Source organism: Salvelinus alpinus, chromosome 5, assembly GCF_045679555.1.
Source record: "Salvelinus alpinus chromosome 5, SLU_Salpinus.1, whole genome shotgun sequence".
In the NCBI taxonomy this organism is placed as follows: domain Eukaryota; kingdom Metazoa; phylum Chordata; class Actinopteri; order Salmoniformes; family Salmonidae; genus Salvelinus; species Salvelinus alpinus.
Window position 1 is genome coordinate 92339117 of NC_092090.1, and position 23242 is coordinate 92362358.

A 23242-nucleotide genomic window follows, 5' to 3' on the forward strand; every position below is an offset into this window, starting at 1 on the left:
AACGGTTTTGACACTGGGCTATTAATCAAAATGTCTTGTTAACAGAGAGCAGTGGCAGCATAATTTTCAACTTACATTTTAGGAATATAAATTAAATTTGGTATTTTACTTAATCAGGTAAAAACTGCTGAATGATTCCAAAAACGTACTGTGATTGATTTGTTTTGATTATATATATACCAGAAATCACCAAAACAGGATTGCCCTGCCTACTTATGCTTTCAGTACAAGATTCATTCTCTGATCCTTTAAGGGAATGGACAAAATGATAGTTCATACTGCAAGAGCTCTGATTGGTTCGAGGGCGTCCTCCTTACTGTGTAAGTCTATGGAAGGGGGTGAGAACCATGAGCCTCCTAGGTTTTGTATTGAAGTCAATGTACGCAGAGGACGGAAAATGGCTGCCCTCAGGCTACACCATGGTGCTACTATAGAGGGTGCTGTTGAGGCCACTGTAGACCTTCATTGCGTACCTAACGGGAGGTCTGAGTCAGTTTCACAAGACTGCCGTATCTCTAGGCATGCAACATCTATGCAGACTTTGAGAATGACCTTCAATCTTAATTCTCTTAACGTCCCCACTATTTCTGGAGAGGTTGCATCAGAACACGCTGAAGTACACATCAACACGTAGTGAGGGCAAAGCCTTTAGTCAGAGAGCCTCCCAGGGTGTCATCATTAATACATGCAAAAAAAACTATTTTGCATGCTAAGTATTTTTTTTATATACTAAGTGGTTCACAGACTGGCATGAAATCCCTGCAAAGATTTGATAAATCGCACACTTAAAGCGAAGTGATGAGGTGGTTTACTGAGGAAGAGAAGGAAGTGGGAAGCCTCACCCCAACTCAAATGAAGACACACACGCACACACACACACACACACACACACACACACACACACACACACACACACACACACACACACACACACACACACACACACACACACACACACACACACACACACACACACACACACGCACACACATGCCTGAGCACAGACACACGAACACACAGATGCTCCTATTTTATCTCTCTCAGGTGGCTCCTTGGCATTTTTATTAAAAACCAGGCAGTTTCACAGCAATTTATGGGCTGCAGGGCAGAGACACACTCAGTTTTACCTTGAAACTGAGCCTTCCACATCCTTTTTAAAGATCTGGTTATTTCTGGTTGTCAAACCAGTTTTCTTAGTCGTCTCTCTGCATTAATGAGACTTTAACGGAGATGCCATTGTGTATTTTACTCTGAGCAGCATCCAGTGAATAGAATGGAAAGATTAGTTATCAGAAGTGCAGTGTTCAATAATGGCACTTGTTATAGTATATTATCCGGGGTTGGCTACTCTAAACATGTTGTCAACTCTGTAAAACCAAACCTATTGTCTAACGTAATGTTGACTGACTGTAATGTTGACTGAATGTAATGTTGACTGAATGTAATGTTGACTGAATGTAATGTTGACTGAATGCTACTGCTTTTCTGTGTGTGTGTAGTATTCCGAGAGGACTCCAGTCAGTCCTTGTCCTCCTGCCTGAGCCTGCTACACTCCCGCTTTGAGCCCTCTGGAGACGGGATCCCTGGCAGGGAGCCCTCTGGAAACAGGATCCCTAGCAGGGAGCCCTCTGGAGACGGGATCCCTAGCAGGGAGCCCTCTGGAAACAGGATCCTCGGCAGGGAGCCCTCTGGAAACAGGATCCCTAGCAGGGAGCCCTCTGGAGACGGGATCCCTAGCAGGGAGCCCTCTGGAAACAGGATCCTCGGCAGGGAGCCCTCTGGAAACAGGATCCTCGGCAGGGAGCCCTCTGGAAACAGGATCCTCGGCAGGGAGCCCTCTGGAGACGGGATCCCTAGCAGGGAGCCCAGAGACGCCACCGCCCACAGGTGAGAGAGCCCAGCTGTCACTACATTTATACCACTCACTACAGCTCTCACTACATCTATACCACTCACTACAGCTCTCACTACATCTATACCACTCATTACAGCTCTCACTACGTCTATACCACTCACTACAGCTCTCACTACATCTATAACACTCACTACAGCTCTCACTACATCTATACCACTCACTACAGCTCTCACTACATCTATACCACTCACTACGTCTATACCACTCACTACAGCTCTCACTACATCTATACCACTCACTAAGTCTATACCACTCACTACAGCTCTCACTACATCTATACCACTCATTACAGCTGTCACTACGTCTATACCACTCACTACAGCTCTCACTACATCTATACCACTCACTACGTCTATACCACTCACTACAGCTCTCACTACATCTATACCACTCACTACGTCTATACCACTCACTACAGCTCTCACTACATCTATACCACTCACTACGTCTATACCTCTCACTACAGCTCTCACTACATCTATACCACTCACTACATCTATACCACTCATTACAGCTCTCACTACATCTATACCACTCACTACGTCTATACCACTCACTACAGCTCTCACTACATCTATACCACTCACTACATCTATACCACTCACTACAGCTCTCACTACATCTATACCACTCACTACAGCTCTCACTACATCTATACCACTCACTACATCTATACCACTCACTACAGCTCTCACTACGTCTATACCACTCACTACAGCTCTCACTACATCTATACCACTCACTACATCTATACCACTCACTACAGCTCTCACTACATCTATACCACTCACTACAGCTCTCACTACATCTATACCACTCACTACGTCTATACCACTCACTACAGCTCTCACTACATCTATACCACTCACTACGTCTATACCACTCACTACAGCTCTCAGTACGTCTATACCACTCATTACAGCTGTCACTACGTCTATACCACTCACTACAGCTCTCACTACATCTATACCACTCACTACGTCTATACCACTCACTACAGCTCTCACTACATCTATACCACTCACTACAGCTCTCAGTACATCTATACCACTCACTACATCTATACCACTCACTACAGCTCTCACTACGTCTATACCACTCATTACAGCTCTCACTACATCTATACCACTCACTACAGCTCTCACTACATCTATACCACTCACTACGTCTATACCACTCACTACAGCTCTCACTACATCTATACCACTCACTACATCTATACCACTCACTACAGCTCTCACTACATCTATACCACTCACTACATCTATACCACTCACTACAGCTCTCACTACATCTATACCACTCACTACATCTATACCACTCACTACAGCTCTCACTACATCTATACCACTCACTACATCTATACCACTCATTACAGCTCTCACTACGTCTATACCACTCACTACAGCTCTCACTACATCTATACCATTCACTACAGCTCTCACTACATCTATACCACTCACTACATCTATACCACTCACTACAGCTCTCACTACGTCTATACCACTCACTACAGCTCTCACTACGTCTATACCACTCACTACAGCTCTCACTACATCTATACCTCTCACTACAGCTCTCACTACGTCTATACCACTCACTACAGCTCTCACGACATCTATACCACTCACTACAGCTCTCACTACATCTATACCACTCACTACAGCTCTCAGTACGTCTATACCACTCACTACAGCTCTCACGACATCTATACCACTCACTACAGCTCTCACTACATCTATACCACTCACTACAGCTCTCACTACATCTATACCACTCACTACAGCTCTCAGTACGTCTATACCACTCATTACAGCTCTCACTACATCTATACCACTCACTACAGCTCTCACTACATCTATACCACTTACTACAGCTCTCACTACGTCTATACCATTCATTACAGCTCTCACTACATCTATACCACTCAGTACATCTATACCACTCACTACAGCTCTCAGTACATCTATACCACTTACTACAGCTTGGAAGATTATTGGTGATTGTACTGTAGCCCTTTACACTCATGCCTGTAGACAGGTGGAAAATGACAGATTTGGACACTGATAAACGCTTAAATTGTAATGCAGTGTCTGGCAGGTAACATGTTATATCTGATGTCGGAGCTCAGGTTCTCCGCTTCACAGCACCGTATGGGTTTTGACTGACAGCCGTTATATACTTGAGCACCGTGCACGACAAGAAGATGCCCCCATTCCTCCTGCTAATTGGGCTACTTTTGCGAATTTGTTGTTGTCTGAGTGAGGTAAATGCTGTAAATCGAGAAGAGTCGATGTGTTCTGAAAGATGAGACGTTGAATATTATAATAAATTGCGCTTTGATGTCACACTAGTAAACTTCAGATTTCCATATTTGAAAACTCAAGTAATTTACAGTATCAACGATTATGATCGCTGTGTATGATCCACAGTTACAAGAATGACATGAGTTATACCCTGGGTTGTCCTGAACAGCTGCAGAACACCCACTTGAATGCACTCATCACTCCATTCTATGCTCAGACAAATTGCAACCTGTATGTCTGAAGTGCCTTTGGAAAGCCTAACACTAAGGTCAGATTTTATAACTTTCAAATGCCCACCTGACCCAGATCTGCTATTTTTTATAATGGAACGTTTTTGTTAGTGGGTAAACAGCAGTACTTGTGTGACGGTTGGGACTCGGGGCTGTGTTCCAAACTAAAAATGACAAGTGTGCATGCTCCAGTTCCTCCAGTTCCTTCATTTGTTGACTTCTGTAACCATAAAAGCCTTGGTTTCATGCATGTTAACATCAGAAGCCTCTTCCCTAAGTTTGTTTTATTCACTGCTTTAGCACACTCCGCCAACCCTGATGTCCTTGCCGTGTCTGAATCCTGGTTTAGGAAGGCCACAAAATCTGAAATTTCCGTCCCAAACTATAACATTTTCCGCCAAGATAGAACTGCCAAAGGGGGTAGAGTTGTAATCTACTGCAGAGATAGCCTGCAGAGTTCTGTCATGCTATCCAGGTCTGTGCCCAAACAGTTCGAGCTTCTACTTTTAAAAATCCACCTTTCCAGAAACAAGTCTCTAACTGTTGCCGCTTGTTATAGACCCCCCCCCCCCCCCCCAGCCCCCAGCTGTGCCCTGGACACCATATGTGAATTAATTGCCCCCCATTTTATCTTCAGAGTTTGTACTGTTAGGTGACCTAAACTGGGATATGCTTAACACCCCGGCCGTCCTACAATCTAAGCAAGAGGCCCTCAATCTCACACAAATGATCATGGAACCTACCAGGTACAACCCTAAATCTGTAAACATGGGCACCCTCATAGATATCATCCTGACCAACCTGCCCTCTAAATACACCTCTGCTGTCTTCAACCAGGATCTCAGCGATCACTGCCTCATTGCCTGCGTCCGTAATGGGTCCGCGGTCAAACGACCACCCCTCATCACTGTCAAACGCTCCCTAAAACACTTCAGCGAGCAGGCCTTTCTAATCGGCCTGTCCCGGGTATCCTGGAAGGATATTGACTAGATTCCGTCAGTAGAGGATGCCTGGTTATTCTTTAAAAGTGCTTTCCTCACCATCTTAAATAAGCATGTCCCATTCCAAAAATGTAGAACTAAGAATAGATATAGCCCTTGGTTCACTCCAGACCTGACTGCCCTTGACCAGCACAAAAACATCCTGGGAACACGGGCTTAATTCTAGACACATGGAAACTGCATTAGCATCGAATAGCCTCCGCGATATGCAACTTTTCAGGGAAGTTAGGAACCGATATACACAGGCAGTTAGGAAAGCAAAGGCTAGCTTTTTCAAACAGAAATTTGCATCCTGTAGCTCAAACTCCCAAAAGTTCTGTGACACTGTAAAGGCCATGGAAAATAAGAGCATCTCCTCCCAGCTGCCCACTGCACTCAGGCTAAGAAACACTGTCACCGATAAATCTATGATAATCGAGAATTTCAATAAGCATTTTTCTACGGCTGGCCATGTTTTCCACCTGGCCACCCCAACCCCGGTCAACAGCTCTGAACCCCCCACAGCAACTTGCCTAAGCCTCCCCCATTTCACCTTCACCTAAATCCAGATAGCTGATGTTCTGAAAGAGCTGCAAAATCTGGACCCGTACAAATCAGCTGGGCTAGACAATCTGGACCCTCTCTTTCTAAAATGATCTGGCGCAATTGTTGCAACCCCTATTACTAGCCTGTTCAACCTCTCTTTCGTATCGTCTGAGATCCCTAGACTGGAAAGCTGCCGCGGTCATCCCTTTCCTCAAAGGGGGAGACACTAGACCCAAATTGTTACAGACCTATATATATTCTACCCTGCCTTTCTAAAGTCTTTGAAAGCCAAGTTAACAAACAGATCACCGATTTCTCAAATGACTGCCTCCCTTGGTTCACCAACTACTTCTCAGATAGAGTTCAGTGTTTCAAATCGGAGGGCCTGTTGTCCAGACCTCTTGCAGTCTCTATTCAATCGCTGCCCGCACCCACCCGTCTAGCATCACTACTCTGGATGGTTCTGACTTAGAATATGTGGACAACTACAAATACCTAGGTGTCTGGTTAGACTGTAAACTCTCCTTCCAGACTCACATTAAGCATCTCCAATCCAAAATGAAATATAGAATCGGCTTCCTATTTTGCAACAAAGCATCCTTCACTCATGCTGCCAAACATACCCTCGTAAAACTGGCTATCCTGCCGATCCTTGACTTCGTCGATGTCGTTACAAAATAGCCACCAACACTCTACTCAGCAAATTGGATGTAGTCTATCACAGTGCCATCCGTTTTGTCACCAATGCCCCTACACACCACTGCGACCTGTATGCTCTCGTTGGCTGGTCCTCGCTTCATATCCGTTGCCAAACCCACTGGCTCCAGGTCATCGATAAGCCTTTGCTAGGTAAAGCCCCGCCTTATCTCAGCTCACTGGTCACCATAGCAGCACCCACCCGTAGCATGCGCTCCAGCAGGTATATTTCACTGGTCATCCCCAAAGCCAACTCCCCCTTTGGCCGCCTTCCATTCCAGTTCTCTGCTGCCAATGACTGGAACGAATTGCAAAAATCACTGAAGCTGGAGACTCATATCTCCCTCACTAACTTTAAACATCAGCTGTCAGAACAGCTTACCAATCATTGCACCTGTACATAGCCCATCTGTAAATAGCCCACCCAACTACCTCATTCCCATATTGTTATTTATTCTTTGCTCCTTTGCACCCCAGTATCTCTACTTGCACATTCATCTTCTGCATATCTATCACTCCAGTGTTTAATTGCTAAATTGTAATTATTTCACCACTATGGCCTATTTATTGCCTTACCTCCCTAATCTTACTACATTTGCAGACCCTGTATATAGACTTTTCTGTTGTGTTATTGACTGTACGTTTGTTTATCCCATATGTAACTTTGTGTTGTTTGTGTCGCACTGCTTTGCTTTATCTTGGCCAGGTCGCAGTTGTTAATGAGAACTTGTTCTCAACTGGCCTACCTGGTTAAATAAAGGTGGAATAAAAAATGAAATAAAAATAATGAGAAAGCTAGGAGAGCTTTATACATCTTATCGTACAAGGCTCTTTTCCTTGAGTCATAAATGTATAAGGGCACAAGGCGAGACCCAAATGCAGACACAGGAGGCAGATGGTAGAGTTCTGATATTTATTATAACATGGGCTTAATCCTAGACACATGGAAAGTAGGGTGAATACGGAGGGTACGGGGTAACAAGAGATGGACAGCAGTGGATCTAAGGACTCAGAGATGGGAAAAGGACCAATGAAACGGGGGGACAGTTTGCGGGACTCTTCCTGAAGGGGCAGGTTGCGTGTGGACAGCCATACCCTCTGCCCAATGCGGTAGCGGGGAGCTGGAGTCCGGCGGTGGTCCGCCTGTTGACGATACCTGATACCTGGAGTTGGTCTTGAGAAGTGCTACCCGAGCTCGTCTCCAGGTACGTCAACAGTGGTGGACGAACATCTGGGCCGTGGGTACGTTGACTTCCGGTTCTTGTTCTGGGAAGAGTAGAGGCTGGTATCCCATGGAGCACTTCAAAGGGGAACAGGGAAGAGTGTTCCGGTGCATACTCCACCCAGACCAGTTGTCGGCCCCAGTTAGTGGGGTTGGTTGAGATCAGGCATCTTAGGGTGGTCTCCATGTCCTGGTTATCTCGCTATGACTCGTCCGTTTGATTGGGGATGGAATCCAGAGGATAGGCTGGCCGACGCCCCAATAAGGGTGCAGAACGCCTTCCAGAACTGAGACGAGAGCTGAGGACCCTGGTCGGAAACCATATCCACCGGGAGTCCATGGATCCGGAAGACGTGCTGCACCATGAGCTGGGCCATTTCCTTGGCAGAGGGAATTTTGGGGAGAGAGATGAAATGAGCGGCCTTTGAGAACTGATCTACCACCGTCAGAATGGTGATGTTGCCATCAGATGATGGAAGCCCAGTGACAATGTCCAGAGAGATATGGGACCAGGGACGATGAGGGACCGGTAGTGGGTGCAGAAGGAGCTTGCCGTGGAGTCTTGTTCTGAGCACACACCGTGCACGCGGCGACGAAAGCAGAGTTGTCAGGAACCATTGTGGGCCACCAGAAACGTTGTCGGAGGAATGCTAGGGTACGGCGGGAACCTGGATGACAGGTCAGCCTGGAGGAATAAGCCCATTCCAGGACCTGGGACCGGACTGAGTTAGGGACAAACAGCTGGTTAGCCAGGCCCCCTTCAGGTTCAGGCTGGGAACGTTGTGCTTTGCGAACCAGGTTCTCAATCCCCCATCCCACTGAGGCTGCAAGACATGAGGTAGGGAGAATGGCTTCGAAGACCGAGGGTGTGGCAGAGGAACTGTATAGGCAGGTGAGGGCGTCAGGCTTCACATTTTTTGGACCCTGGGCTGTAGAAAATTGTGAAGTTGAATCTTGTAAACCGGGCCTGCCTGGAGTTAAGGCGCTTGGCTGTACAGAGATATTCCACATTTTTATGGTCGGACCAGACCAAGAATGGCAGTTCTGCTCCTTCCAGTCTGTCCCTCCACTCTTCCAACGCCATCTCGACCGCCAGGAGTTCTCGGTTGCCTACGTCATAGTTCCTCTCTGCAGGATTGAGACGATGGGACAGGAAGGCACAGGTATGAAGCTTTTGGTCCTGGGCAGATCGCTGGGACAGGATGGCCCCCACTCCAATGTCAGAAGCATCAACCTCTACAACAAATTGACGTCACTTTTCCAATATCCATTTGGACGTTTCCCTCAGCGGTGACATATCCCAGAAAGCAGATTGTCGAGTGGTGGAACTCACACTTCTCGGCTTTCACGAACAATTGGTTCTCCAGGAGGCGCTGAAGGACTTGTCTGACATGAAGAACATGTTCTTGGGCAGACCGGGGGAAAAAACAGGAAGTCGTCATGGTAGACAAACACAAAACGATTTAGCATGTCCCGGAGCACATAGTTTACCAGAGCCTGGAAGACAGCGGGGGCGTTGGTGAGTCCAAACGGCATGACATGGTACTCATAATGTCCGCTGGCTGTGTTGATTGCTGTCTTCCACTCATCTCCTTCGCGTATCCGAACCAGGTGGTATGCATTCCGAAGGTCCAGCTTGGAAAAAATGGTGGCCCACTGGAGAGGTTCAAAAGCCGATGAGAGGAGTGGTAGGGAGTAACGATTCTTAATCGTAATGTTATTAAGACCCCGGTAGTCAATGCACGGACACAGGGTCTTGTCCTTCTCCTCCACAAAGAAATAGGAGCAAGGAAAAACGCTGGTTGACTTGACAAACAAGACGAATTGGCACAGAGAGACAGGAAACACAGGGATATATACACCGGGGATAATGAGCGACACCTGGAGGGGGTGGAGACAATCACAAGGACAGGTGAACCAGATCAGGGTGTGACAAAATGTTTATTGAAATAACTGAGGACCTGTGCAGTTTGAGGAGGTATGAGGCCACTTGGAGACACATTCAGTAATAGTTTTTTCTAATCTTTCTTCTACTCCAAAATTGTTATGAATATTCTTATTATTATGTAACTGAATGTATCCAGACTATTTTCAGATTTTGTTATTGACAAAATTCTGTGAAAAGTACAGTAAATGTAAAATGCACATAAAATCAACAGTGCAATGTTTGGATTCAGTCTTGTGTCAGGTGAACTGTTGTGTTCTCAACTTTGGCCTAATAATTTCCCCATAATCTCCAATGTGTTCTTTCAATTGCTACCATGGTAATGCATGTGCTTTTTTAATGCATAAACCCACTTGGAGAGCTCTGTGGAGATGGGAGAACCTTCCAGAAGGACAACCATCTCTGCAGCACTCCACCAATCAGGCCTTTAAGGTAGAGTGGTCAGATGGAAACCACTCCTCAGTAAAAGGCACATGACAGTCCGCTTGGAGTTTGCCAAAAGACTCTGAGACCATAAGAAACAAGATTCTCTGGTCTGATGAAACCAAGATAGAACTCTTTGGCCTGAATGCCAAGCGTCACGTCTGGAGGAAACCTGGCACCATCCCTAAGGTGAAGCATAGTGGTGGCAGCATCATGCTGTGGGGATTTTTTTCAGCGACAGGGATACTAGTCAGAATCGAGGGAAAGATGAACGGAGCAAAGTACAGCGAGATCCTTGATGAAAACCTGCTCCAGACTGGGGTGAAGGTTCACCTTCCAACAGGACAACGACCCTAAGCACACAGTCAAGACATCGCAGGAGTGGCTTCGGGACAAGTCTCTGAATGTCCTTGAGAGGCCCAGCCAGCGTCTGGACTTGAACCCGATCTAACATTTCTAGTGAACCTGAAAATTAGCTGTGCAGCGACGCTCCCCCATCCAACCTGACAGAGCTTGGAGGATCTGCTGAGGAGAATGAGAGAAACTCCCCAAATACAGGTGTGCCAAGCTTGTAGGGTCGTACCCAAGAAGACTCAAGGCTGTAATAGCTGCCAAAGGTGCTTCAAGAAAGTACTGAGTAAAGGGTCTGAATACTTATGTAAATGTAATATTTCAGAATTTTTGCGAACAGTTCTAAAAACCAGTTTTTGCTTTGTCATTATGGGGTATTGTCTGTAGATTGATGAGGGAAAAAATAAGGCTGTAACGAATTGTGGTAAAAGTGAAGGAGTCTGAATACTTTCCGAATGTACTGTATCCCTGGCACATCCCAACTGTGAGCAGTCACTGTTCTTTCATGCAGGAAGGAAGGAAAGCTCATATTAAAACTTGTGAACAGAATGGACATAAAGTCCCATTGCTCTTTATATGAAGCCATTAGCACCAAATGCTTCCTTCCAGGGTTGGAACTGATTAGGTAAAACAATGAGAGTCACGAACAGGCATCGATAAAAGTCTTATTGCAACAAAATCATTGCTATCTTAATCATTTTTATTAGAGAAGCCTTTTGACGTGGCCCAGCCTAACATGCTGATGCAGAGTATTACCTTAATGTGTAACATGTTTTGCGTGTGCACCCCACAGATATGAACCATCACAACAGGGAAATATTGATAAAATACATTTGTGCACTTTTTCCCCTGTAGTGGATAAGAACAACACATGCCATTACTGGGTAAATGTGCACCGTGGCAGATTTTACAATATATTTGATTTGGCTGCACACTTGAAAGGCTTATTTGAGTTTATGGAATGTGTGCAATAAATGTTTGCAGTGTAGTTTGATATTCCCTTCAGTTTCATTGTTCGTGCCAGACAAGTCTTGGATGTAGATTATTACTTTGTCTCGCCATGCTCTCCCGTGGCCGACGTTTATTATTTTCTTCACTTCTGGAGAATTCAGACACAGAATTTCTCTGAATTTTTTTTTCTTCCTGATGCTGCATTTCATCATTGTTTCTGTGTTGGAGGTGGTGCGTTAGTTAGGCCTATCTTAAAACATTTCCCACAAAACGAGGAAGTGCTATCTGAAATTCTCGTCTTCGTTTTCGGGTTCTTAAACAATTTGAAACGTGTGTGCCCCAATGAATGCCACCCTGGAGACTACCTGGAAAGAAATCAACATTTTCTCTTCCAATCAGAGCTTGGAATGATTTTGCACAGTGTACTGTCAGAGACAGGGCCAACCTCAGTGCAAGGTATCACAGCTCCAGAACTGGAGGGCCCCAGAAGCAGCAATGTAAAGTTTTCCCCTCTGTTCAGTCACATGACATTTGTTTCAACCTCCTTAGAATTTCACCCTCAGGATATTTGCTGATTTATTGATGTCTCTCTGATAAACTATGGCTGCATCTGTTATTCTGTTCTCCCATCTGCCTTTGATGTTGGACATCCTTTGCATGTAAGTCAACAATAATGAATCAGTCAACAGTCATCAGTCTAGTAGGAAATTACAGTATGAGACAGAATCATATGAGGAATCTAATTTTGACACTTTCAGTGTTTGCTTGTTGCCATGAGAACTGTCTCGGGCCTTTCACGGCGCCTCATCACTATTCAGAAGACATATTGGCCAAGCGAAGGGCACGCACACACTAGATGGGGTCCAGATCAATTTATAGGGTCAAACCAGTGACTGTTTGACAGCCGCCATTGGTTAATTGAGCCCATAGAGTGTCTTCTGAATCTCTCCTGCCACTACCTGCCAGGCATCAGCCAACGTCATTGTTTTTGTTGCTCAACAAAAGAAAAAACAGAGTAATTGCTTTCTTTCTCTCATTTGACTTCTCTCACGTGCTTTCTCTCTCGTTTGAGACAATTGCACTGAACTAAGACGGGCATATGTGGCAATGATGTTCTGAACAGGATCTCAGCAGATGTAGCGTTTTAAAGATTATGCCGGCGGTGGAATCGCAGGTGTACCCTGACGACAAGCTCCTCATCTTGATGCCCAACGTGCTCCCCACACATACGGGAGCACACACATGTTGGCACCGCGGTCTTGTGTGTACAGATCATTACTATAGGAGGAAGTCCTGAAACCTGGCCTAGATATGAGACTCATCATCCTCTGTCCTCTCAGCACCGACCAACCCGTGATTTATAGAGGTGGTGCATTTGTTGGGATGACCTTGGTCATTTCTAAACAGCATTTATGTCTTCCACCATCTTGGTTTTTCGTTGTTTTAATGCACACATTGCATTGTGACGGAGGCACGGAGAGTCGAGCGTTGCAAGTTTTTTTGCGTGACTGTACAGTCTGTGTATGTCATGACTAGTAGGCTAAGGCCCTCGCTGACTTTTAGAGGCTTTAGGGCTTGTAAATGGTAAACAGGCCCCAACATCTTAGAGTAAACAAATCAACATAAATGGCTTGGAGCAGAAACACATCAGGCCCTAATAAGACACAGAGTTTGACATTTTTGCTGGTCATCCTGTGCCAAGAGCTGTCCCAGATATCATGTATTACACACAGACAGACACACAGACAGACAGACAAGCAGACAGACCCTAGTCAATGATTTAAAAGAAAGGATCCAATAAAAGGGAGGATACACACAACTACAATTACCACAAGTCTGTGACTTTGGCACAATCCTGGCTAGATGGAGGGTAATAATGGACACTTTCCCATATACCATCTAACTGGGGGCAACAACACGCATTTTGGGGAAAATAGCTACTTCCCGGAAAGCACGACAACACCTCATTTTCCAGATGGTTTACCCATCAACCTGGGGACAATTGAAGTATGTGGCCTGCTGTGTTTTTCTGTCTGGGAGTGTCTAATAGAGACCGTGTAGTAGTTGTAAGGGCAGAAATGTTGCAGGAGGCAGGATCAGGTGCACAAGTTGTTCTTTTATTTACAGGTGATGATAGTGGTCCACAGGTGCAATTAGTAATATACAGTACCAGTCCAAAGTTTGGACACACATACTCTTTTTTTACTATTTTCTACGGTGTAGAATAATAGTTAAGACATTAAAACTAGGAAATAACACATATGGAATCATGTAGTAACCAAAAAAGTGTTAAACAAATCAAAAATATATTTTAGATTCTTCACTCTTGGCAATATCTCAACCAGCTTCACATGGAATGATTTTCCAACAGTCTTGAAGGAGTTCCCATATATGCTGAGCACTTGTTGGCTGCTTTTGCTTTACTCTGTGGTCCAACTCTTCCCAAACCATTTTAGTTGGGTTGAGGTCGGGTGATTGTGGAGGCAAGGTCATCTGATGCAGCACTCCATCACACTCCTTCTTGGTCAAATAGCCCTTACAAAGCACCATCACACCTCCTCCTCCATGCTTCACGGTGGGAACCACACATGTGGAGATCATCCGTTCATAAATACTCTGCGTCTCACACAGACTCATTTGGACTCATCAGACCAAAGGACAGATTTCCACTGGTCTAAGGTCCATTGCTCGTGTTTCTCGCCCCAAGCAAGTCTATTCTGCCTGGATTTTGATGCCAACAAAGTTGCTACAGTCCCATTTGTTTTCATTGCTGCCTCGTTTGAATGCCGCGGTACGCAAAGTGTGTACGGAACAGCGTTACATTAGCTACCATTACAGGCCTACAGAGTACAGCACAGACACCCAGAACCAGACCAGAGGACACTTGCTATTATCCCTAATCCACAGCCTTGACAAATTAATAAGATTGATCATCCATTGGCGAGAAATCTCCTCCCCTCACCCTCCTGTAGAGAATTCATCTTCTGCTGAGGAGACTGTCTGCAGCTGTATGCGTGTCTACCCTGTAACTCACTGAGACTGTCTGCAGCTGTATGCGTGTGTCTACCCTGTAACTCACTGAGACTGTCTGCAGCTGTATGCGTGTGTCTACCCTGTAACTCACTGAGACTGTCTGCAGCTGTGTGCGTGTCTACCCTGTAACTCACTGAGACTGTCTGCAGCTGTATGCGTGTGTCTACCCTGTAACTCACTGAGACTGTCTGCAGCTGTGTGTGTGTCTACCCTGTAACTCACTGAGACTGTCTGCAGCTGTGTGCGTGTCTACCCTGTAACTCACTGAGACTGTCTGCAGCTGTATGCGTGTGTCTACCCTGTAACTCACTGAGACTGTCTGCAGCTGTATGTGTGTGTCTACCCTGTAACTCACTGAGACTGTCTGCAGCTGTATGCGTGTCTACCCTGTAACTCACTGAGACTGTCTGCAGCTGTATGCGTGTGTCTACCCTGTAACTCACTGAGACTGTCTGCAGCTGTATGCGTGTGTCTACCCTGTAACTCACTGAGACTGTCTGCAGCTGTATGCGTGTGTCTACCCTGTAACTCACTGAGACTGTCTGCAGCTGTATGTGTGTGTCTACCCTCTAACTCACTGAGACTGTCTGCAGCTGTATGCGTGTCTACCCTGTAACTCACTGAGACTGTCTGCAGCTGTATGTGTGTGTCTACCCTGTAACTCACTGAGACTGTCTGCAGCTGTATGTGTGTCTGTAACTCACTGAGATGTGAGACCTCCTTGGCTAGAACACACACGGAACACAATAAAACAACACAGAACACAACAGAACCAACCTCTGCAACCCCCCCACATCCCCTTGAGCAAATTATGCTTAATGTTCTGTGAAGCAAACATGTTTTCGACTCCTCTGCTTTTCTGAAATCTATAGTTTGTGTGTTTGTTTTGGGAGAGAGAAACTCAGGAGGGGGAGACCCTCTCCATCTGGCCTGCGTGATTGGTCGACAGACAGGATGTCAGAGGAGGCCTGTGTGAGGGATCGTGTCATCAGTCAGGAGCTCTGTTCAAGTCTCCGGTCTTTAAAACACAACTGTAATTTCCCTCCATGGGATTCGGAGGGCTTCTTTTTGCTAGCCCAACTGTCCTACCTACGTCAATGCCTTATATTCTCAGGCATTTTTTTGCTATTAGTTTGCCCAACAAAACGCTTGTCTTGGATGATTTCATCAAGCCGATGTTCATTTTGTAGTTTTATAGGTGCCATTACTGCATTAGTGAATGCATCTTCATTTCAGTGCTGAAACTTGCCTGGTTTAAGTGTTATGGACACTGTTTCTAAATAGGCTTCCTTCCTGGTTTAAGTGTTATGGACACTGTTTCTAATTAGGCTTCCTTCCTGGTTTAAGTGTTATGGACACTGTTTCTAATTAGGCTTCCTTCCTGGTTTAAGTGTTATGGACACTGTTTCTAATTAGGCTTCCTTCCTGGTTTAAGTGTTATGGACACTGTTTCTAATTAGGCTTCCTTCCTGGTTTAAGTGTTATGGACACTGTTTCTAATTAGGCTTCCTTCCTGGTTTAAGTGTTATGGACACTGTTTCTAATGAGGCTTCCTTCCTGGTTTAAGTGTTATGGACACTGTTTCTAATGAGGCTTCCTTCCTGGTTTAAGTGTTATGGACACTGTTTCTAATGAGGCTTCCTTCCTGGTTTAAGTGTTATGGACACTGTTTATAATGAGGCTTCCTTCCTGGTTTAAGTGTTATGGACACTGTTTATAATGAGGCTTCCTTCCTGGTTTTTGCATGCAGTCCGCTAGCTCTCTTTCTGTTGTCTGTTTTTAGAAATCGCTTTGGTATTTTTGTACTCACCTTTTTGAAAATGTCTTCAAGCGTTTGAGCAGTCGCACTGCACAGTAGTGTCAAAAATGTCAACAGCTAGCTAGCAGATGTGAAAATGTCAGTGTAAAGCTGTAGTTGTTTATTCTACAACTTCACATGAATTGGACAATGTTTTGTTGTTGTTGATGATGGCAAACAGAACTTCCTCTAAATACACAAGCAGGGACACTTGCCTTGCTTAGCTTTCAACGACTGTCTTATGTATCGCGCAGATATCCAATTTACACATGGCCTTCTTCACCACAATGGCCTCGATTTGAAATCCTCCAATTAATACAATTGCAGGGGATTTGGGGTTGCAGTCAATTTCATTTGCAAGCAAAACATTTAAATCCCCTTGGTGTTACGTATCCATTTTTCACAAGAGGATAAGAAAGTGAAATGAAGGAGGATAAGGAACTAAAATGGAGGCTTCATCTGTGGATAAAGTAATCTGGACACCATCTCTCATTGCTCGGGTCAGGTGGAAGTCTCTGAAGCAATATCACTAATTACCACAGTCCATCTTGTTTGACGAGGAACGCTCAACAAGAGATTCCTTTCAAACCTGTGTAGACAAAGGATATCTGCGATGGCAATCGCTGATAGGAAGTAATGAATCACGGCTCCTGTCCTGTCGGAATGAAGTACCATCTCACACGAGGAAGTAGATCCACTTGATATTGGCAGACGTGGTTAATTCTCTCGGCTGTGTTGTGTGGAGCAGCTCTGAAGTGACCCCTGGACATCCTTGGCTGCATGATGAGGGGTTTTATCGTCAGACAGAGTTCACACAGACCATTGGAGAAAATCTAGACTCAACTCAACTATTCAGATTCTCTGCTGTGAACAGGTTCCATGGTTCTAAAATCTTAACACAACTGACAATCTGAACCAGTCCAGTTGAGAGTCTAGTTTCTGTGTGAACTCCCCTTTAGGGAATACTTTATTACACAGTTTTGAATTGTAGAAGTATTTGTTATTAGTCTTTGACATATTTCTTTCTTTCTATTTCTTTCTGCGCTTGCAACGCCAGGATAGTGGGTTCAATTCCCGAGACCAGCTGTCCATAAAATGTATGCAAGCATGATTGTATTTTTTATTTAACCTTTATTTAACTAAGCAAGTCAGTTAAGAACAAATTCTTATTTACAATGACGGCCTACCGCGGCCAAACCCTAACCCGGACAGCGTTGGGCCAATTGTGCGCCGCCCTATGGGACTCCCAATCACTGCCGGTTGTGATACAGCCTGGTTTCGAATCAGGGTCTGTAGTTACGCCTCTAGCACTGAGATGCAGTGCCTTAGACTGCTGCACCACTCGGGAGTCCTGTATGTCGCTCTGGATAAAATAATTAGCTAAATGGCTTAATCTTATTTTAACTTAGGATGTACTGTATCTTTGATTATGGCCCGCTTTTAAGTAAGTAAGCTTGTGTGTGTGTGTTTGTGCTAGCGCACAGGTGTGACTGTGGTCCTGTGCTTGTGTTCCAGGGAGCCGAGCCGGCCCACTACCCTGCTGCCTGCTGACTGGTGCCTGGGCCGGGAGGACGAGGCCCCGGGGCTAGAGGCACTGCCCCTTAGGCTGATGCAGCAGGACTGCACCTCCGTCAAGACCCTGCTGCTGCGCCTCCGGAGGACCCTGCAGGAGGTAGGCTACAGTAGGACCACCTGTCTCACGTTACACCAGTTTTGGAGGGAGGGGGGGTGGTGAGGAGAGGGAGGGAGGGAGGGAGCGTGGAGGGAGGAGGATGAGGGGAGGAAGGAAGGGAGGGGGGAGGGAGTGAGGGGAGGGAAGGGAGGGAGGGAGGGAGTGTGGTGGGAAGGAGTGTAGATGGAGGGAGGGAGGGGGTGAGTGTGGAGGGATGCCCTAGTCAATGGCATTAATCACTCAATTGAGAGCAACATGTGATGTAGCCTACATCAGAATGGTGGATGCCCCAGCAGCAGACCAGCAAGCCTTCATCTCCCGGTATTCTCCTCTATCAAAGGCCAGAACATGGTATTTTTAAACCTCAACAACAAGTACTTACATTTGTTTATTTGAATAGCTATGAGCTTTTGGCGTTGTCACTCAGGGAAGCTGGGAGCTTGTTAAAGCCTCACCCGACGCCGTGCCCTCCACAGCTTTTTAAACGCCTTTGTGTATTTAATGAGGGTTTTGATTCTGAGAATGGATAGTATCTGGAGTGGCTAAAGAAACGCAATCAAATTACATCCAACTATTATAAAGTGATTAGCTATTTGTGTAATGGCTGATTAGACGAGAAATCACACATTGCTATCGTCCCAGCAGATTCCATGGTGTTTGGTTAACATTTAATTTCTTGCAATCCATTCTACAATGGCCATGGACGAGACCCAGTCCTACAGTACCAAGCGCGGCTGCTCTGGCAAAAAGACCGTAGCAGTCTCAATATATTATTTGGTGACAAGACAGCTGTAATTCACATCTCCCTGTGTTGTTATTGGATGACACCTCCCTCTAGTAGCATCTCCCTGTGTTGTTATTGGATGACACCTCCCTCTAGTAGCATATGCCTGTGTTGTTATTGGATGACACCTCCCTCTAGTAGCATCTCTCTGTGTTGTTATTGGATGACACCTCCCTCTAGTAGCATCTCCCTGTGTTGTTATTGGATGACACCTCCCTCTAGTAGCATCTCTCTGTGTTGTTATTGGATGACACCTCCCTCTAGTAGCATCTCCCTGTGTTGTTATTGGATGACACCTCCCTCTAGTAGCATTTGCCTGTGTTGTTATTGGATGACACCTCCCTCTAGTAGCATCTCCCTGTGTTGTTATTGGATGACACCTCCCTCTAGTAGCATCTCTCTGTGTTGTTATTGGATGACACCTCCCTCTAGTAGCATCTCTCTGTGTTGTTATTGGATGACACCTCCCTCTAGTAGCATCTCCCTGTGTTGTTATTGGATGACACCTCCCTCTAGTAGCATCTGCCTGTGTTGTTATTGGATGACACCTCCCTCTAGTAGCATCTCTCTGTGTTGTTATTGGATGACACCTCCCTCTAGTAGCATCTGCCTGTGTTGTTATTGGATGACACCTCCCTCTAGTAGCATCTCCCTGTGTTGTTATTGGATGACACCTCCCTCTAGTAGCATCTCCCTGTGTTGTTATTGGATGACACCTCCCTCTAGTAGCATCTGCCTGTGTTGTTATTGGATGACACCTCCCTCTAGTAGCATCTCCCTGTGTTGTTATTGGATGACACCTCCCTCTAGTAGCATCTCTCTGTGTTGTTATTGGATGACACCTCCCTCTAGTAGCATCTCCCTGTGTTGTTATTGGATGACACCTCCCTCTAGTAGCATCTCCCTGTGTTGTTATTGGATGACACCTCCCTCTAGTAGCATCTCCCTGTGTTGTTATTGGATGACACCTCCCTCTAGTAGCATCTCCCTGTGTTGTTATTGGATGACACCTCCCTCTAGTAGCATCTCCCTGTGTTGTTATTGGATGACACCTCCCTCTAGTAGCGTCTCCCTGTGTTGTTATTGGATGACACCTCCCTCTAGTAGCATCTCCCTGTGTTGTTATTGGATGACACCTCCCTCTAGTAGCATCTCCCTGTGTTGTTATTGGATGACACCTCCCTCTAGTAGCATCTCCCTGTGTTGTTATTGGATGACACCTCCCTCTAGTAGCATCTCCCTGTGTTGTTATTGGATGACACCTCCCTCTAGTAGCATCTCCCTGTGTTGTTATTGGATGACACCTCCCTCTAGTAGCATCTGCCTGCTGTTGTGTTTAACCTGAGATCCAAAACGAACGCAAACAGATCACAAGCCGATTCGAGCAAGGCGTGGTGTTTCATCCTTTACACATACAGAATAAAACGGTCTAATATGGGATAAAACAGAGAGGCGAGGGACCTTTCTGCTCAGGCAAAATAACGTTATTGCACCGCATGCTTTTCACAGAGGCTCTGAATACTGTTTGAAAGCCAAGTTTAAAGGGGGTAAAATGCCTTTAGTTATTTTAAGCAATTCTGGATTTCTGATTTCAATATGATTAAATTGTGTATCAAAGTGGGCTGGGGGCTACATTATTAATTTATCATCTCTGGTCACTGAGCTCTGGCACCTCAAATAAAACGTTATTCAAATGAATGCTTTCAGGCAGCGCCATGCCGAAATTGAAAGGGGTTTTAACTGAACCTTATCTAATTGTCTGGACATTCCTACGCCAGCCTGTAGGATAAATGTGACCTTGGGGCGGCAGCGTAGCCTAGTGGTTAGAGCGTTGGACTAGTAACCGAAAGGTTGCAAGTTCAAATCCCCGAGCTGACAAGGTACAAATCTGTCGTTCTGCCCCTGAACAAGGCAGTTGACCCACTTTTCCTAGGCCGTCATTGTAAATAAGAATTTGTTCTTAACTGACTTGCCTAGTTAAATAAAGGTAAATAAAATAAAAAACTGCATGTGGGGATACACATTGATCAAAGTTAAAACATTCTGGGTCAGACTAGTCTGCCTGACTATATATACTGCACCTGTAAGTGCCCATATACCCACTGCTTTAATCACATAATATCTGAAGATTATTACCCTGTTAGAGTTAATAGATGTACAACTGAACCTGCATGTGAAGAGACGCGATAGTCTTGATGTCACTGTAAATGAGGCAAGAAGGCATCAAATGACATGAATGGTCAGTGTTGTAGCTGTCTGTACTGTGTGTTATTTTCAACTACCCGTGACAGTATATTTAGTCATATTCCTATTGACACCTATTGTTATTTTCAACTACCCGTGACAGTATATTTAGTCATATTCCTATTGACACATTCCTACTCACCTCAAAATAATATATTTTATTTAAATAATAAATTAAGAATGTAGTCGTTTTAGGATGTGTGCATGTTATTGCAAATATAACAATAACATTTCTGAATGTCACCTCTCTCCCTCAGAGCACTGACACAAGTCCTGCGAGCAGCTTTCATTCTCTCCCCATCAGCCCTTGTAGTGAGAAGTCACTGCCCCTCAAGGTAATGGTTTTTTCACAGCTAACAGATCACTTCCGCAAGGCTCAACCACAAGGGGTATCTATCTAGACCGTGCTGTATAATATACCTCTAAAGCTTTCTCCAGTCTGGACACATTTAGAAGTGTTTTTTTACCACCTGCAGTTCTTTAAAAGATCAACAACCTGTTCCAGTCCGTCTACGCCTTAAAGTGCCACAGCAACCTGAGCCTTTCTCCGTCATAGCACCGTGGAATTTGATCTAGATGAGATGATCTCATTAATGAATCCCTTTGGGAAGTCTCGGGGTGGCAGTGGAGGATTTATCAAATAGGCTTTTGCCGGGGTTTTCTAAGAGAAAGGGGATTTAGTTTGGTGGTTGGCAGCAGAGTTTTTGTGGTGCTTGTGGGGTAAAGAGCGCATGAGCGGAAATTTGTTTATTTTTGTGTGTGTGTGTGTGTGTGTGTGTGTGTGTGTGTGTGTGTGTGTGTGTGTGTGTGTGTGTGTGTGTGTGTGTGTGTGTGTGTGTGTGTGTGTGTGTGTGTGTGTGTGTGTGTGTGTGTGTTTGTGACCTCTTTACTGACCTACATGGAGCAGCCGCACCAGCAGGAACACTATGCAGAAGGAGCGCCATGTGACGCTCTGGTCCATCTCCTCCTCCTCCTCCTGAGAGAGAGAGAGAGCTGACATTGTTGGATGAAAGGGGAAAGTGGTGGGACTCGTCCTGCCGTTCCAGAAAAATCTGAGTTTAAAAATAAAGCCCTGGAACCCACCTGAGACGAAACCGTGTCACTCCTTGTCCTACTTTGAGCAAAACTTCCTTTTACGAACATTTGCTATCCCTGCCTTTTTATAATTAGCGCCCTCGGAAAGCGGCTCCCGTGGAGAGCACAGCGCCGGCGTGCGAATGGGAGCAGGCAGCGGCATGGCGGGCGCTCTCTCATCACTCTTCCTTGGATGGAGTGATCACAGCGGAATGCCAAGCTCATCCATCGCCTGACGTGTTCCGCGTAACCTTTTCCCCAAACACTTTTGTGTTGTCTCTGTACAAAGAAGTGGCAGGAAAGGCAACACTTCGTGACATCCTGTCCAGAGGCCAGGTGAGGCTGCAGATAAACCTGAACTCTTAGAAACCTTCTGCAGCCTAGCTGTCTCCTTAAAGCGCTGTTAAGGTGTGTGTGTGTGCGTGCCTACTGCTGTTTTTGCCCAGGGCCCGGCCACATGTGCTGTAAACATTCTTCCCTCACTGCGAGCGAATTAGGCTGACCAATAGGGTCACTATACAGACATTCAGCCTAACTTTGTTAACCTTGGGTGGTCAGGCTCATTGTGGGGAGGGAGAGAGGCTGCATACGTGTTGTTCTATTGTATATTCATAGGGGTGGCGAGGGTGGGTTCTGCTGGGGACCCAGTCTCGCTCTGTCTGTCTCTCTCTCTCCTCTATGGTAATGTGCAGATAAAATGCCTGTCCGTGAACATCTCTAATGAAGACAGATTTAAGGATTCCCCTCAGGCGGCGGTTTAGAGGATGTTACAGTTCCCTGTTTACTCTGTGTGACCTCCTCAGGACGCGACCCCACCACGGAAGACAAAAACACAGGCTTCCATGGCATTAACGGACTAATATGACAAGGTCTATTTCAGAAAAATACAAACTTTCCGCTAAGTTATGCCCACACATGTTGTTTTTTTTTGGGGGGGGGGGGTATTGGAGAGTAACAGAGGGTCAGCAAACAATGGCCGACGGGGATTTGATGTTGTGTTAGGAAAAACCCTAAGAAAATAACAGGCATAAAGCAGCAGAAGGCTCTAAGCCTATTCAGATTTGCAACATTG

General features: G+C 45.5%; 1 protein-coding gene across 3 annotated transcripts in view; it reads left to right on the plus strand.

Moving 5' to 3' along the window:
* LOC139577244 (serine-rich coiled-coil domain-containing protein 1-like) overlaps positions 1–23242 on the plus strand; it is a 112118-nt gene that overhangs the window by 24770 nt on the left and 64106 nt on the right. For all 3 annotated transcript variants that reach the window (XM_071404219.1, XM_071404218.1, XM_071404220.1), the window contains exons 5-7: positions 1500–1887; positions 17912–18068; positions 21354–21431. In XM_071404219.1, coding sequence (XP_071260320.1) covers positions 1500–1887; positions 17912–18068; positions 21354–21431 — 623 coding nt within the window. The remainder of the gene's footprint in view (positions 1–1499; positions 1888–17911; positions 18069–21353; positions 21432–23242) is intronic.